Genomic DNA, 18348 nt, shown 5'->3' on the forward strand with positions numbered 1-18348 from the left:
ATCTATGACGAGAGCCTACTACTCTGAATATAATCAGTTCAACTTAAAAAATAATGAAATGAAACTAGTTAACTTTTTTACCTACAACAGACAACAGGTCAACTACGCGAAGTTCTAGACACAGCTATGAGCTGGGAGTTCGAGATCTTCCGCCTCGAGGACTTGACCCGTGGTCGGCCGCTCACGCACCTCGGACTTACTCTAATGGGTGGCCGCTTTGACGTTTGTTCGACGTTAGAATGCGACGAACGAACTCTCTTACACTGGCTGACGGTTATTGAGACGAACTACCACGCTGTCAACACCTATCATAATTCTACACACGCAGCTGATGTATTGCAGGTAATGCATAAAGTCAATACGACTAAATTTCTCAACTCTATACTACTATCTACTCGCCTCCCCATTTTATTTAATTAAACGTTCGCTATCTGGATTTTTCTCAATCGCCATTTTTCAACTCAATTGTACTTACGTATATATACAATATTCTAAATTCGGCTAGTATTACAACTGCTAGAAACAGCTCGCTTACTTAGTTATGACACGCTTCATATAATATGCCTTGGTATTAATCAAACACTATAAAACCAATTCACACCATGACAAACTAAATCAACCGTATTCATAACTATTGTTATTAGTTTTGTGTATAGATTATGAAAAATACTTTTTTATTTGGACATTATTTCATAAAAAACTATTCTATTTAGGCCGTAGCATTCTTCATGGAGAAGGAGCGTCTAAAGATGTTGCTAGAGCCATTAGAAGCTGCTGCAGCGCTCATCTCAGCCGCGGCTCATGATATTGATCATCCTGGAACATCTTCTGCATTCCTTTGCAACTCTCGACACTCACTTGCGATCCTCTACAATGATGTCAGCGTACTGGAGTCTCACCACGCTGCCCTTACCTTCAAACTTACCCTCAGTAAGGAAAACCAACAACTAATTATTTAGGAAATAAATAGTTATTATTTAGATTTAAGTTGCGTTACCCATTAAATTAAATTTGTTTATCACAAAAATCAGCAATAATTTGTGATTTCGTAAAATACGATAAAATGAACCCCAAAAGGTTACTACTTTGACACGAACTAAAAGCTAAATCAATACAACATTCTTTTTATCAATTTCTGAAATTGGCATCACATTGTAACACCTTTACAGCCCGAAATTTTACTCTAAATCTAAAATTGTTGTAAAGTGGCTCAAATATTATTACGTCTAATAAATCATTTTCAATTATCCAAAGTTACAAAATTAAGTTTGCCAAATAAAAAATAATAGTGTTATTTAGTAGTTTTATCCATTTCCAGATGACGATCGCGTGAACATATTCAAGAATCTCGACCGCGACACATACAAGTCGGTGCGGCACAACGTCATCGACATGATACTCGCCACGGAGATGACCAAGCACTTCGAACATCTCGCTAAGTTCGTCAACGTGTTCTATGCCAAATCCAACGGCAGCAAGGAGGATAACATGAACACTGATGTACGTTAAACTCATATACCTTTACTCCAGATAGAAGGAATAGTCTAGATCAGGTGAATCGTAGCCGAAGTGTGCAATAGCTATCGTGTACTCAATTAATAATTTCTCTCGTGCTTGATGGAGAAGGAAAACATCCTGAGGAAACCCTCATGTGCCGTATGTCTGCCAAATATTAATTCACTAATCCGCATTGGAAAGGCATTGGAATATGCCTTGTTTTTAAAAGTAGAAGAAGGCTTAGCCTAATGATGGAACATTAACAGGCTTACTTTACTTTAGGATAACCCTTAAGTAAGGGTTCTCAGATTTAATACTTAATGTTTATGATATTTTAATGTTAAAATTTGCTTAATTTATGTATATTTTCTAGCATATTAAAAACCTTGTAATTTCATTGAAGTTCAATAACATCATATTTAATTTTTAGGAGCCTCTGTCATTGGATACAACAGCCTTGACCTCGCCAGAGAACGTCGTTCTAATAAAGAGAATGATGATCAAATGTGCTGACGTGTCGAATGCTTCAAGACCACAAAAGTTCGCCTTTGAATGGGCTAGGAGGTATTTAATAAAATAATATCCTACAATTTTATTCATAAACTTTATATACCTGCAGATTATCCACGTTAAACGTTTCTAACAAGATTTACACTGTAGCTATACCTTCTGTAATAGATAACTTAATTTACAGCAAAACTTCATCATAAAATGTCAGAAAATAATATGAGACCTTAACTAATACATAATTATGATATTTAAGTAATACATACACCATAACAGTGTTACCACATGCCGGTAACTAGATACGAATTAAATTCACTGCATATCGGTTGACGTTCACATTATTAAAAGGGCGACCAAACATTTTCGCAAATCGATTTTACACTTTTTAAAATTAATTTAGGATCGCAGAGGAGTACTTCTTGCAGACTGACGAAGAGAAGGCAAAGGAGCTGCCGGTCGTGATGCCGATGTTCGACCGCGCGACTTGCTCCATACCTCGTTCACAGATCGGTTTCATCGACTACATCATTATTGACATGATGGAAGCTTGGGCTGGTAAGTCAACGCTAATCTGAATAGAACTCGGAAAGCTGCTAATACAGCGAGCGCGTAAATAATAATAATAGCGATCTTAAGAAATTACACTTTACTATTTGTAATTAATCAATAACATTATTAAACAATTGAGATAATTTAACAATTATCGGCGCAAGAGCGGACGCCATAGTTGTTTTCGCGCGCGTAACGACTCGACTCTCAATCGTCCCGTTCACGGTAACGGGCCGGCAGATGCCGCACGCGACGCGGGCTACTTCCTGATTCGTTCAGAAATAACAAACTATTTAATGTTCATTAATATGTCAAGAAATCATTACATAATTATTACAAAATAATATTCAATATCAATTTTTATGATATATAAATGTTTAAATTCATCATATATTTCAGCGTTCATTGATATGCCTGAACTGGTCAATCACGCGAGAAATAATCACCAACGTTGGAGGGAACTTGACGAAGCTGGTGTGACAACAATTGCTGATGTAAAGCGAGCACAACGTCAAAACGCCATACAATCAGCACCAAACTCAACCTCTCAACCCACCGCTGAAGAGTGAATTCCAAGAACAGATAATATTATCCATAAATGTTGGATAAAATACATATTAACTAATCGCGACATTTGTATACAAAGTGCGGAACGTCGTAACGTAATATAACTCGATCAAACTACTAGTAAATGATCAAAGAAAACCTAACAGCTTTTTTTGTACACATTTTAAAGAGCCTATTAATTTTGTTGCAAGTAATATACAGGACTTTTATATCAATGCCAGTTAAATATTAAAGCACAAACTTTTTAAAAGACCATAGGTAATCTGGAACTAATTAGTTTTGAACTGTTTATAACTAGTACCAAACCGTACCAAATCAAAAATCAAAACTGTAAACAATATTCAAGAAAAAATATTAATAAACTTTATTTTAGATACTTAACTAACTAATTATTAGAAAATGTATCTTTTATTATAAAAATGACTGGCCCTATTCAAATTGATTGAACCTATGTATAAAATAAATACTACAAATTGTATTTAGTAAATCATTTCAAACATAGTTGCCAAAGTATCTTAATTTAAATGGGGCCAAAGTAATGCAACCATCATGGTGTGTTCATCACTGATTTGGGTAAATATACAAATAAAAAAAATCGGATATGACAACTATGGATGTTTAAAATCTTCCTTTGAAAGCATTTGGATGTAAAAAAAAATTAAAAGTCTGAAACGGATCATCGGCGCAAAGCCTAATCGGATGTGTCCGAAAATACGCTTATTTTATACCTATACCCGTGTTTGTGTGGGTATTAAATTGTATTGTTACTATCTACTTAAGTAGCAGTAGATATGATATCAATGTGTTTATTAGTTCGTTTCATTAATACATGTATGAATTTATCTTCGTATGATATCCAATATATAGGATGTTAATTTCTGTATTGCAGTTGCCATTTAGACGGGTATTAAATTTGTTGTGTAGATAAATACGTAATATAAAAATCCGTGATAGCGTGCCATATAAGTAGTTGGCAAACTGTCATTTTATCTTTTTTTTTCACTGCATGCCATGACACCATCACCTTCCCAACATTTAACTGAAATAGCAGTCTAGAGAATATATAGTGCAAATATTATAACAGTACGGCTTTTACACATTACAACCGCATAGAATTAATAAAAAATATATAAGAATTCTTATTAATCTATTATTATCAATAAATGGAAACATAATGCTAGGCTATCTACATTGTCGTACTGTTCCTACATACCTAGAACTATAAAATTACAACAAATTTATAAATTGCAACTTCAGAGCGGCAAAGTTAAAATGTTTGCACTATTAATATATTTATATCTCATTATATACCCTTTAATCAAATATGTAGCGGTAGAAAATCAAAAACTCTAAATATAAAATTGGTCCACATATACACTTGAGCTTTGAGAAAATTCCTATTTTTATATATAACTTTTATAATACCTTATACACCGAAACCTTTCGGTTTTTATCATATCAAAATTTCAAATTTTCGAACGTTTTAACAAACTTTTCTATATCTGAAAGTGTACACTGTCGTTTCGTTTCATTTCACGGACAAGTGTGTTTACATAACTTTTATAATGAAATTTAAACAGTTGTTATTTATAACCTACTTAATTATACTTTGATCGCTTAAACATTTCGTGTTACTATTAATATAATTTATTATAATCAAATAAGGTTTAAACGTGTTTATACTAATTATTATTATAAAGTAGAGATTTATTCGTCTATATGACGCTGGTATTCTAAGTAATTTATACCCATTGTATAGCTAATAAATACAAAAATAAAGGTTATAATGTTACGCTTCCTTGTGCTCAATGTCAATACATAACGGTCTAAATAAATGGACATAGATTTAAACGTTTAACTTATAAAGTAATTATATATCTGTGTAAAGTTTTATCCCTCTTAAATTATTTAAATGTAGATCGTGGTGTTAAATCTCATATTATTGATTATATCTAACATATACCAAATGTAGGCTCGTATTATGCCTAATAACAAAGTACATACATGTATGTCATATTATGTCAAATCTTAAATAAATTGTTAGACTTAATTTAATTACTAAATTATTCTACTAGTTAGCTCAATTTATTTGAAGACGTAATGAAATAAATCAATATGGTTTAGGAATATTCTAATAGATTTTCTCCTTTACATACATTAAAATAAAGGAAGTAATCTCAGATTTGTTGCAGATTTTCTAGTTACAAAAATAATATTCGTTTAATATTATAATATATAATATTGGAATGTTTAAACAGGAGCCTCAGTTAACTTATGAAATAATTAAATTTAATAAATTCGAGGAGACCATAGACAAATCAAGTATAATGCAATTTTATTTACACTATCAGCAACTGTATAATTTTAAAAATATTTATTTGAACATAACTTTTACTTAAATAATAACGCCTAATATTAATTAATATTTTACTTTGTGTTATCGTAAGTTGGACGTTTGAAAATTATATAAAGAGACGGGGGCTGGTCCCCATGTGTTTGAGGAGTTATAATATTGTTGTGAATTTTATATGCAAATACAATATGCGCTATAAATATATCAGAGTTATTGATGTTATTACGACGTACGAAGTAATTAAACTTCGAAGATTAATCTCTGTGAATAAATAGTGTTGTTCCATCGAGTAACAATGTTTATTTCTGTTTAAAAAATGTGTAAGAATTTTATAAACTAAACAATTTCAGTATTTAAACATATTATATAGCTTAAGCCTTAACCGTTTCGGTAACGAGTTCAAAAACGGTTAGTTTTTTGCGTTATAATATGTTATGGCTAATCTTATGACTTGATACATTGTATTAACAATACTCAAAATCAAAAATGAAGATTTTAAAAAGAAACTGTTTGTTTCATGCTTCTTGTAACTATATTAGTTATCTGTGTAATGTTAATATACCAATGAAAAAATTCTTTAGATAATTGTAATGGCTAATTTATTATCTGTGTGTCAATAAAATAAGAACTTAGACGAATGATCCACATGAATTTTCCGTAAGTGTCCTGTTAACATGAATGACATTGTTAAGTGTTGTGTAAATAAAGAAAAAACTTACACTTTTTGTTTTTTATTTTCAACTAATAGATTATTTATGTTTCTAATTTCCAATTTTTAAAAATTTCCTTCATTTGAAAGTTCCAACAATTTTGATATTACTGTAATTAATATACTTCCTATATACACACACATACACACACAAATATTCACATATTATTAACATTAAGTCCTCAAATATATACAAATATGAAATAAAAATAGTTACTGTATAAATCTGGACCGCGTAAAATGGTCGCAAAAATGCTTCACCGTTGCAAATCCTCTGGGCAAAAATTGAACCAGCCCTCCTGTCACCAATGGAAGCAATAAGACGAGGTGTTATATTTTTAATGAAGCCATTTGCAATACTAATTCTCCTCCAAGATTCAAGTATTTCAACAGCAAAATTTAATAGATTACTTTTTTCTGAAGAGTATCAAATTATTGATTATTTAAATATATATTTTTTTCACAAGTTATAAGCAGATCCCGTTATTTTTTAAATAGTCCATTTAAATAATGAAGGTGTTTGTCAATTCGACATTGTTTTCTTGATAGCCATCGTGATAGACAGAATAAATATTCCAACTGGTAACTTAAAATTCAGCATGGTAATGACTTTACGTCCCACACTTCAATGAAAAGTTTTCAAAATACCACTTTTTCAAATTTTTTTAATAATCTAATACAATTTACGTTAATATCTTTGCGCGTACAAGGCGGCATTCCTTTTAATTATTCGGTAGATCAAAACACATTTAACATTTGTGCTTACTGATTTGCAATTTTGATACTTGTATTTTTTTTTTACATGTATTGTTTAATATAACTATTTTGTTATCGTAGATGGTTCTATGCCAGAAAGGACTTATTATGGGGGTTTGAAATGCAAAAATTATAATTAGATTAGAAGAATCTATATTTTAATAACGCCAACATAAAAGGATCATTATTAAAATCAAGTAATTAAAATCATACAGATTACTTAAGTAACGAAAATAATATTTAAAACAAACGTGTCTAATAAATAAATTGTATAAAATTTTCAAACTATTTTGTAATATAGATTATTCAGAATATGTTACGAGCTATAGATTATCCAGAGTTCTATCGTCTGTCTTTTGTATATCCTTGGTCAAGTGACAATTTAAAATATTAAAGTAATTTAAGACTGATATTCTCTACAAATGTCAATAACAATTCGCGTGTGACTTTTCTAGGCCCACTGATTATTGCGAGGTGTTATAGTTAAGGAAGTCATACAATCACAAAATGTATCCTTTATTTCCCTTCTATATATTTTGATACACTTCATGTGTTCTATAAAAAACTGACTAAATAATTCAATAATGTTGTTAAATAAAAAGGCAAATATGTCCATAAAAAGTTTTATTATAAACAATAATTATTAAAAAACATTTAAAGAGGCTGTTTCAGAACAAAAGCCTATACATAAGACCTAAAGATCATATGATTAAACATTAATAAAGCACAACAACTATTGAACCTTTCAATTTATTAGAAATGGGCTCTATTGTTGTTGTTTCATTATTCACAGCTTGAGAAAAAGGCCAGATAATATAGAGATCTGTTCAGAAACAGGCGTTATAACATACAATTCCAACATTGCTATAAATGCAATCTATATACCCTTCTCGCTCGCTCGTTTGAGATAAAAGTAACGTCCACTGAACTTATACATTATAAACAGAAAAATAATACATGTAATTATATTTCTGAATTTAAAAAAAAAAAAAAACGGAGCTCCAATGACCGGATGTTATCTTGTTCACTCTCGTCGTGAAAAAATTGCGTTTCTAGACAAGATCAATTTAACCTTATAATAACAGATGCAGTGCAACGCAGTATTATGAAGTACTTAGATTTAATAATAATATTGATCATACACATCCTATATATTGCATAATAAAGAATGTCATACAAAAATTAAATATTTATGAACCTATAGTAGAAATTGGAATGGAATATAATAAATAAATCGTATGAAAATCGTTTACGTTGTTATTCATACGTCAGAAACTCCCTGTTTTTATGTTCACGTCAACGGAATTTAAATAGGCATTGTTTATAAATAAATAAATAACGTTAATATTTTTAAGTTTTGTGCAAATTAAATTATACGAGTCAAAACTTTCAACTACCCTCATATTTTCAATTTAATTTTATCTATAATTTAAGAGATCCATAGAATTAAAACTTGGTTGATATCATAACATTTTTATATTTCAAATTTATTTATTTATTAATCTATTTATACAATATGTTACAGATTATATATGTACAGCCCTCGCTATACTCTACGTGGATACATTTCTATAGATCACGTTTAGTTAGGGCGCGTTTACACATAACTAACGCATCAGGTAATAGGACGCGTGCACAATGATCATTGAACAATATCATTATTATGTATAGACCTTTTCACTCACGAAACGCGTGTAATTGACAAATACAAATAATACAAATTGTCTCAGTGTGATATGACTTTACTATGAAATAAAAAAAGCAAAAAAAAAAAATACTATATTTGTATAAATGAACGCCGATAATATACGCACGCATGCGTGAATAAACAGGTAAGTAGATAACATAATTAAGGAGAGTTTACAAATTTAAAATTAAAAAAAAAAAGTATTTTTAAAAACCAATATTAACAGAAATAAGATGCGTATACAATAAACATTGACTTAAATGTAATAATCGTGTAACAGAATATTTATAACGCACGTGTATAAGCGCCCCAACTAATACACATATACAACAATACCTCTCCGTTGTCATTTGTTTACATATAATTTATATATTTGACCTAGAGTACATCTCACATGTGCATAAAGACATATTCTGTACAATGACAAATCTTCACACTAATTATATATATTATAATATAATACACGTTAAATTATATTACAAGTACACAGGTCGCGATCGTTGCATAAATCAAGTACAATGTGCACCATTTAAAAAAAATATATATATGAAACGAACCAAATATTCATATAAATTTAATATAAAATAATCAATGTTTTCTTTATGTAAAATATAGGATGCTTTACGTACACCCGGAAAGTCAGATGACAAAATATATTTCATTGATTACATTTTCCATAAAACTATAAACGAACTTCCACTTCCAACTTCTATAGCTCCAGTGTTGCCCGTAACAAGTAACCCTCTCGAGTAAGGGATGATAATAGTAGTGCCAGTAAAAAATATTCCCTGCTTATATGTTCAGGTTTGCGTAGCCGGTTGCTATATAACTAACGGTTTATCGCGACACTGCTCGACCACGTAATTCGTGAATCGTTTGAGGAACTTCGGATATTCCCTTTTGTAGACTGCGCGGAGCACGCCTGCCGGTGCCCAGCCACCTGGATTCACTAGAACAGAAAAGATAATAATAATATTTAATAATGTAAAACTTTAAGGAAACCTCAAACGAGATATTTAATAACATAACGACCTTACTTATAAACATAATTAAACTAAGTACGTGAGTTAGTTAAACATTATTTCCTCTCTTTCTGACATAATTTGACATTCGAAGGAAGAAGACACAGTATTGTGTAACAAAACACCCCTTAAATATAAGCCATAAGTGTACTTTAACTATAGGAACTAAATATTAACGTAATGATCTATTAATAAGATTTATTTTCCGCTAGGTTTAGGGAAAAAAATCATCCACCAGGGCCCCATTTTCCCGCGTGCCCTAGAGCCCTGGAATGGTCTAAGACAGCCCTGTTTATATGTATGTACAATGTACATACATTTAATTAGATCTAACCCAGCTAACGATCGTCGGCACGAAATTCACGGATTAGGGACGAATAGATGCAAAGTAATCAGTATTAAAGGTAATTAATATTTACTTAGTAGAGCAATTATGAATAAATTAATTCAGAAAACAAGTGTTAACGAAACTAAGAAAAATCAATCGACCTACGACGCAAATCACAAACGCCCAGTCGCAAAATTCTGTGCAGATCGAAGTCCATACTAATATTATAAATGCGAGAGTAACTCTGTCTCTCCGTAACGATTTCACCCCTAAACCACTTAACCGAATTTGATGATGTTTGGTATGATGGCTTTCGTATGAAAGCTTCAACGCTAAAGAATAGGCTAATTTTCTATACACCTCCCAAGCTCTCCTGATACGCAGGCGACGCTGCGAACCGAAACTAGGTAAACAATTAAAAAAAACTGTATGTGCTCTAAATATATTATGCTAGATATGTATGTTTCATATATCTCTTAATTATACTATCCCACTAACTTTTAAAACTATAACAGCGATAAAAATATTTAATATTTTAAGTACTATTTTTTATATATAAGCAGGTAGGCTCCACTCCGCCTGTTGATAAGTGGTGGTGGAGCCCAAACGCCCTGACTGTACTGGCCAGTACAGTCAGGGAGAATGAACTACACTAGCAATAATAATAATTACTAACTAATAAGTATTACCAAGCTATACGGACTTGCAATTTATATTATAAATTAGCCGAAAATACTAAATACTTATTAAGTTGAAATCATTTAATATTTAAAAAAAAAATATAACTATACTTTAAAATAAATAAAGAACATTGTACATTTACATTTCGTAATCTTAGATTTTACTGTAAATACACAGCTTGAATTAGTTACCTGTGGCGATCATAAACCGTCGCGTGTAACGGGGAGCTAATTAAATTACTAATGATATTCTTATCAACAGTAAAGTATTTTATAATAAATATCTTTAGACGAAACGTTTAGGGCATTGCCCTCAAATGTTCGTTACTACACAGTAACGAACATTTGAGTACACACTAATGTTATTAAAAACTATGTAAGGAATGTCTAAAACATCAGACGGTAAAAAAATACAGAGAAATTGTCAGTTTATCGCAATTATAATCGTTGCCGTTCAAGCATTTTCTTATTTTACAAACTCAACGACGTCCGTGGTCGAGTAGTGTATACACCGGTTTTCATGGGTACGCCAATCCGAGGTCCCGGGCTCGATTCCCGGCCGAGTCGATGTAGAAAAATTTCAATAGTTTTCTATGTTGTCTTGGGTCTGGGTGATTGTGGTACCGTCGTTACTTCTGATTTTCCATAACACATGGAATCAGAGTAATGTATGTGATGTTGTCCAATATTTGTTATTTGTTAACGATCCATTTACGGTTCGGTAAAAAATTAGATCGAGTATAATCGGAATCGTATCAACCTATATAATTAACATTTATTTCATATAGGCATTGGTAGGCGGACGAGCATGGGTCACCTGATGGTAAGTTGTCATCACCACCCATAGACATTGAGCTGTAAGAAATATTAACCACTCCTTACATCGCCAATTCGCCAGCAATCTTGGGAAATAAGATGTAATGTCCCTTGAATATATGACGAGTGGGCCGTTCATACCCAGAGTGGCTAGCGCAAAGCCCTACCACCGAGTAGAATTGATCTTCAGGTACGATTAAGCTGAGATTAAGTTTTGTAAAGAATAGCCAAAGTTGGATCAAAATAGAATCGAGAACGTATCGTTACCGTTATAATTAAGTAGAATTGTCCCCTCTTTTGATTCTCCTGGATAAACGCATTACGCGTTACCCCCACGTGATGGAGGGGTATATGAGATTCGCCGGTGCCAAGGACGCCTAGTGCACCGGAATACACCCTAAGAAACCAACGGTACCGAAGAGATGGAGCTCTTCGGCGGGCGCCAAGGGATCGCTTTCGCATGCTACCGTGACGATTAACAAAACGCTTTGACGCGTTTCCTATCTAAAATATTGAGTCCCGTAGGATAAAGACATAGGAGCTCTCTGTTTACCGTACTATGATATAGTATAGTTAATAAAATATAATAACACTAAATTGTTTTTAGATTAGGCGTAATAAAAATTGTATAATGATAAAATAATCTCTTTATAATTAACGCCAGTCACCAGGTAACATACTTATTTATTCGGTCCATTGACATAACATATACGATTTGTGCGTCGTCTTAATTTGACTGTAGTATTTGACTTTAAAACTCAAAGAACGGCTCACGAAATTTTTCGACTGACTCGAGTATTCCATAGTCTTATCATATATAAATAAATAAATAAATAAATAAATAAAGATAAACAAACCTTAGATTAAGGTACTCCGCGCGATTTCTAATAGCTCTGTTATACTGTGTACTACTAACATATCTTAATTAATATACCTTTATAATACAACACAATTCCACTTAACCAATCATATCCACTTAGTTTTACTTCGAAAATTCCGATAACAGTTTCGTCGATCACATATTCCCCTCTTCATGTAGAGGCTACGCGTAACAAGTTTTCTCAGAGAGATAAAAAAGTGGTGTTAAGACGTAGGGTTGGACTCACCGGTGCTGCAGTAGGCGATGCTGGTGGTGATGTTCCCGCGCGAGGGCGCCTCGCCGGCCGGCCACGCCGTGCGGCACGCCAGGCACACCGTCACGAACAGCCGGATGCAGGCGCCCGAGTTCGACTGCGGGCCGCCAGGACAACGGGCATTAGCTCGCCGGCACCACTTGCTCAGAGCGGTCACTTGTAACAGTTCGCGAGTAATATATCGAAAGGAGACTTGATTGGATTTCATCACATTGTTTAATAAAAATTAAAACAAAACTATTTATTTAGATTGAATAAAAGTGTACTACATTAAAAATGTGTGTTAAATATTATAAACGTCAAAGTAACTCTGTCAGTATCTTTGTTATTTCATTTGTACTAAATTGCTGTGCCGATCTTAATGAAGTGGGACCTGGATATAAGCAGATTAAGTCATATTTTGCGGTATTTGCGGTTAAATATATATTTAACTACGGGACTATAATTAGTTTATAAAGTTATACATCATTTCGAACGCCCTAGTTTTTAGAATACGTAGATTTTTCATTGAATTCGATTGTGCGCACTGACCGGGTAGTCGGCGTTGGTGGTGGAGTGGTTGGTGACGGCGTAGGTGTGGTGCGGCGCGGCGCGCACGTGCGACCAGAACAGCGCGTCGCGCTGCGAGGCGGGCCAGATGCGCTTGAACGTCTGGTGGAACACCAGCGCGTCCGTCGATATCGCCTCCACTATGTTCATCGTCTCCAGTGTCGCTGGAATACACAGTTTGGTCCGTTATGTTATTGTTATGGCGGTATTAGGACTTAAAATAAACTCCGTATTGTATGTGTAAGCAACTTGAGCCGTGAGAACAATTTTGACCCGCGCACTATTACATTTTTAGGTGTCTCTTTGGAGGAATGAAGACGCTTAGGCTGTCGAGGCAGCACGCGATTGGTCCATCAGTCGATGCTTATCGTGTATAGGACTCCCACTTGACATTGGGCTATTGTAATTGACCGCAAGTGTACATGCGCGAACTTGTTCCCAGTACTGCCATCTGTGCTCACGACTCGTGCCGGTGATTATAATTTGACTAACATAGTTATATATTAAACATATGCGAATGTCTTGGAGGCGAACCACAGGCGTGCGTTTCTTTGGATACTACACAATCGATTTACGATACGTCTCTTTCTTATGGGAATATATTTATTGACAAATTAGAAATTTACCTGAAATTTGTTCTTTAAATAATAGAAAAAATACTTTTAATGCAATTAGCACCGCGCGAAGTTATATCTCTGCCCATATTGTTCATGTAGGTAAATTACGAGCGACGTGATTCTTTCATGCGCTTATATAAATACCTTGTAAGGCCTCAAAACTACATGTCAGATTTGAAAGGTGTTAAAGGGCAATTTTAAAGACAAAAAAAAAGATTAAAATGAATATTTTCTACACTTCGACAAGGATATTTACTACAATTTGAACTTATGATAATAAATAATTTATTTAAATATAACAATGATATGTGCTTCGTCTAAAAAGATAGATAGATATAATGCTGTATCGAAATTATGTGTACATATTTGGAATATCTAAAAATCGAACATTAGTGTCTAAATTAGTAATTTTTTTCTTATTTCCCAAAACTTTAACAATTCTGGCAGTGGTCACTTGGAAAGCGTCCGAGCCGACATCGACCTAACCGATCTATACACAACATCGCTGTCTCAAAACGTACATACAATATTAACACATAAATAAACTAACCGAACTCAAACAATAAAATAAAATTATTTACATGTAAGTTGCATATAAATCAAATTAATAGTTTATGCGCGAATCCGTTAAAATCAAATATACAAGATATACGATACGCTTAGCTCGGTTCATTTACAAAGATTTTATCGCACTTTTCACGCAACCTTTACGTCGCGGCTCATTTACTGAGTATTTAACAGGACACGCGTTGCGTATCGGATACGACGAAACATTTTAAACTAATTACTTATTCTTAGTACAAACTGCAAATGCAACTAACTACGCTATAAGTAGTTACAACAAACCAAACGAATTTTATAAAATGTAACAAAATATTGTAAATACGAATCTAACACAAGTGATAAGCTTAAAAGGAGAAGTTAATTAGAATATTAGTAATTTCCTAATACATTTTGGGCATTGCTACTATTCTTAAAAAAAAAAAAAATTGTTTACGGATTATTACAAAATTTTGCGTACACTTTATCAGGATGTTAGGCCTGCGAACTTACATGCGGGCGAAGCCTCGGCTGGAAACTAGTATGTATAAGTTTTTTTTTATTTTATTTGTGCATGCTCGTCTGGTTAGGTACCACCCACTCGTCATATATTCTAACGCAAAACAGCATTTAAGTTCTGATCTGAAGGGTAAGTGAGTCAGTGGAACTGCTGGCCCAAGGAACATAACATCTTAGTTCCCAAGGTTGGTAGTGCATTGGTGTGATGTAAGGAATGATTAATATTTATGCATTATAATATTTGTATATGTTATCGCCAATGTCTATTGGCGGCGAGGATCATATTCTATCAAGTGGCCCGTACACCTAACTATTACACGTAAAAAAATTGTTTACTCACTTTCCCATTCGTATCTATATCTCGGGTTGAAGAAGTAATGGCACATCTCCCGCGCGGACACGCCATGCACTTTGTGCATCGCCTTCAAAGGATCCATCACCATGCCATCGATTTCCATTTCTCTGATGACAAAAAAAAATCAAAAATGAATTATACCGTCACTTTAAAGCTAAGAAAATGTTGTTGTTAATGGCTGTATTACAGCATTCTTTAGTGTGCAATTTTCCTGTCAAAAACCATAACCAAGAATTAACAGTCACGCATTTATCAAAAAACAAAAGAAGCTCGAAAAACAGATGACAAAAAAATAAGTTCTATTTTTAAACTGATACAGATTTCCAGTACGTAATTAGATAATTAAATATTACATTACATAACGAATTCATCCTTCTTGTTACGTTAGTCTTAATAAGTCAATGTGTGCATATTTTGATTGATTCATTGTTCATAATAAACGAGTTACTAACGGTAAGTGGCGGTGGTAGTGACTAACGTCGTCATTATCAGATAACGATCACGTGATTAATCGTTTTGGATAAACATAGTTGATGTTATATGTAATAATTAATCGGCGATAAATATGTCACCTTCTGTACATCCTCATGTCCCCTTCTTCGGCGAACAACTGCCAACCGATCTGACCTCCGACACCTTCGAATGCCGCTTGGATCTGTTCGGTTGATATCCGGTCGATCTAAAAAAAATAGCTGACTTTAAAAATAATAAATAAATTTACTATTAACAATATTATAGTCATAACCCCCCCCCCCTGCATGTGGGAGAAAACGCATTTTCCAGCTAGACAAAAAAAAATGTTTTATTATTATTAACCTAGCCTCTACCTTATTTAGTCAATTAAGTAGGCGATATCAGATCTTCGAAGTCTATGAAGTCGTTCAATATTTTACTCAAAACGAGCTCATCTGATACGAGAAGGAATATCTGCTATAATACAATGCTGCTCAAATGTTTTCAACGAACTAGTTATGGTTATTCAAGAAGATAAGTGGATTCCATTGCAAATTGGTCGCAATTTTCTCGGTGCTTCCGCAACAGAAGATTGCTTTGCTTAGAAAGTGAAAACACGCGAAATAATCTGTATGTAATAGTATCATTTAGAAAGTAAAACGCGAAGTAGATTAAAATACGTAAAAATAATAATATTAACAAACATTTATTTACGTTTTTCAAATAAATTTTTCATTATACCTATGCATTAAATTATATAGTAAAGAAATTATAATATATTTTTTTTTTATAATATCTTTACAAAATACGTATTTTTTTATATTACATAGGTTGGCGATCAGGCATATACTGCCCACAGACATTGGCACTCTAGATTTTTTTATAACCTTTCCTTACATCACCAACGCGCCAGCAACCATGGGAACTAAGACTAAGATGTCATATCCCTTGTGCCTGGTATGACACTGCTTCACTCACCCTTCAAACTGGAGCACAACAATACTGACTTACTCACTTACTTAAAACCCTTTCCGCCACCATTAATTTGACATTTGAACGACAGAACATTGTTTAACTAATTTCCTCTTAAACGACATTTATAGATAAAGCCGTTAATGTTTCTATACAACAAAAAATAGAAACAAATAATTTAAAATTTCAACGCAAGTTGTATACGTGTATATATTATAATATGTCTATAAAGTATTGTACGGAACAATTTCAACGAAATCCGAATGTATGAATTACAAAAGATATAATCTTAGGATAAGAAATAAACAAAAGAAGTTAGTTCCACCACGGAATATTGTTCGTCGCTATTCGAGCGGTATTTTCCTTCCTCTAAATTGCAAAGAGCCCATGTTTATACTTTAACAGTAAAAAAAATAGTAAGATCTTTAGATTTTTAAATTTTATTTCTGAAAAAAAGAGGGACAATTTGATTTATTTTTTAAATGTGTGCATATTGAAATATAAATAACACAATATTACGACATACTATACATATATTTATCACATACTATATGTATGTGATAAAGATTTTTCTGTTTAAAGACTAGACAAACAGAATAACATGTAAACTGTTCATTTATATTTCGTAAAAAAGGGATGTAAATTTTAAATTACTGTTTTTTTTTAGTTTGGCATTTAAAATAATACTAAAATATATGCCTGATAGGAGTCCAGAAACGACAAAATATTCAAATAAGTTAAGAGTTTACTTCTGGCCACAAGGAGTGCACGGTTAGTCGGTTGTCAATGGCCGGCGGCGGCAGCTCGACTTCGTCCCGCGTGACTTCAGCGGGCGGAGCGACTCTCGCGCACCGCTCCTCTTCCATCTTGTCAAAACCCGTCTCCACCGCATCGTAGAACTCGTCGTCCGGTAGTGTCGAGTGCGGCCCTTCCTAGGAAAAACAAATTTCTTTGGTTAATGTGTGATATTACAATAAAAATTACCGAGAAACTTCATGCTAATTTAAAAGATTTAAATAAAAAACAAAAAGAATGCAAAGATATCGAATTATAATTATTAGAATTAGAATTATAGTAAATAAGAAAACAATTAAAAATAAATCATTTATGATTTCGTAAATCATAAGCAATCCGTTTTTATATTCAACACTCAGTTAAGCAATAACGAATGAACTGTTTATCAAATACATAATTCCAATTCACACATGCACAACCATAGAAAGTCTAATCATTGTAGAGCGTAGAATAAAACAATTAATTCTTAGCGACGCGACGCTGACCTACATCTGCCTAAAGACATGAATTATTTGCGTACGATCTACGATTTACAATTATTTTTATTTAACTTTTACATTCCTTCAGTAACAAACGTCCAGTTTCTGCAATGCTAATCAAAGTCAGATTTATTAATCTGTCTAAACGACCTGTTATTGGTCATCTATTGCGTCATGCGCTATCGACCAATTACAATTCAGATTAAATTGAAATTAGTAAATTCGATATATCTTTTTAACACCAGCTATTTTGTGGATATTTAGTGGATTTGTCACGATGATGTCACAAACATACGGACTGAGTTACTTTGCGTTTATTGTATCAAGAATGATAAATTCTCAAGATTTGATGGGTCTATTCAGAGAGCTATTTATTTCAATTAAATCATTAACGTTCTGCACGTTTTTAGACAACACGTAATATTAATTTAGAAAGAGAACATAAATCTTCGTTTTTTTAAGTAT

The 18348-nt window shown here is 32.9% G+C and overlaps 2 protein-coding genes across 6 annotated transcripts in view; one reads left to right on the forward strand and one right to left on the reverse strand.

Annotated features, from left to right (window-relative positions):
• LOC125070601 (high affinity cAMP-specific and IBMX-insensitive 3',5'-cyclic phosphodiesterase 8) overlaps positions 1–6191 on the forward strand; it is a 204314-nt gene extending 198123 nt beyond the window's left edge. For all 5 annotated transcript variants that reach the window (XM_047680537.1, XM_047680539.1, XM_047680538.1 and 2 more), the window contains 6 exons: positions 91–342; positions 714–930; positions 1319–1500; positions 1928–2061; positions 2405–2559; positions 2953–6191. In XM_047680537.1, the coding sequence (XP_047536493.1) occupies positions 91–342; positions 714–930; positions 1319–1500; positions 1928–2061; positions 2405–2559; positions 2953–3122 (1110 nt within the window). In that variant the 3' untranslated portion in view covers positions 3123–6191. The remainder of the gene's footprint in view (positions 1–90; positions 343–713; positions 931–1318; positions 1501–1927; positions 2062–2404; positions 2560–2952) is intronic.
• A 1356-nt stretch (positions 6192–7547) lies between these two features.
• LOC125070602 (ceramide transfer protein) overlaps positions 7548–18348 on the reverse strand; it is a 37568-nt gene continuing 26767 nt past the window's right edge. The window contains exons 7-12 of the mRNA XM_047680540.1: positions 17359–17541; positions 15757–15863; positions 15170–15291; positions 13136–13317; positions 12578–12701; positions 7548–9574 (exon numbers count right to left, since the gene is read on the reverse strand). Of these exons, the coding sequence (XP_047536496.1) occupies positions 9447–9574; positions 12578–12701; positions 13136–13317; positions 15170–15291; positions 15757–15863; positions 17359–17541 (846 nt within the window). The 3' untranslated portion in view covers positions 7548–9446. The remainder of the gene's footprint in view (positions 9575–12577; positions 12702–13135; positions 13318–15169; positions 15292–15756; positions 15864–17358; positions 17542–18348) is intronic.

This window comes from Vanessa atalanta, chromosome 17, assembly GCF_905147765.1.
Source record: "Vanessa atalanta chromosome 17, ilVanAtal1.2, whole genome shotgun sequence".
Lineage (NCBI taxonomy): Eukaryota > Metazoa > Arthropoda > Insecta > Lepidoptera > Nymphalidae > Vanessa > Vanessa atalanta.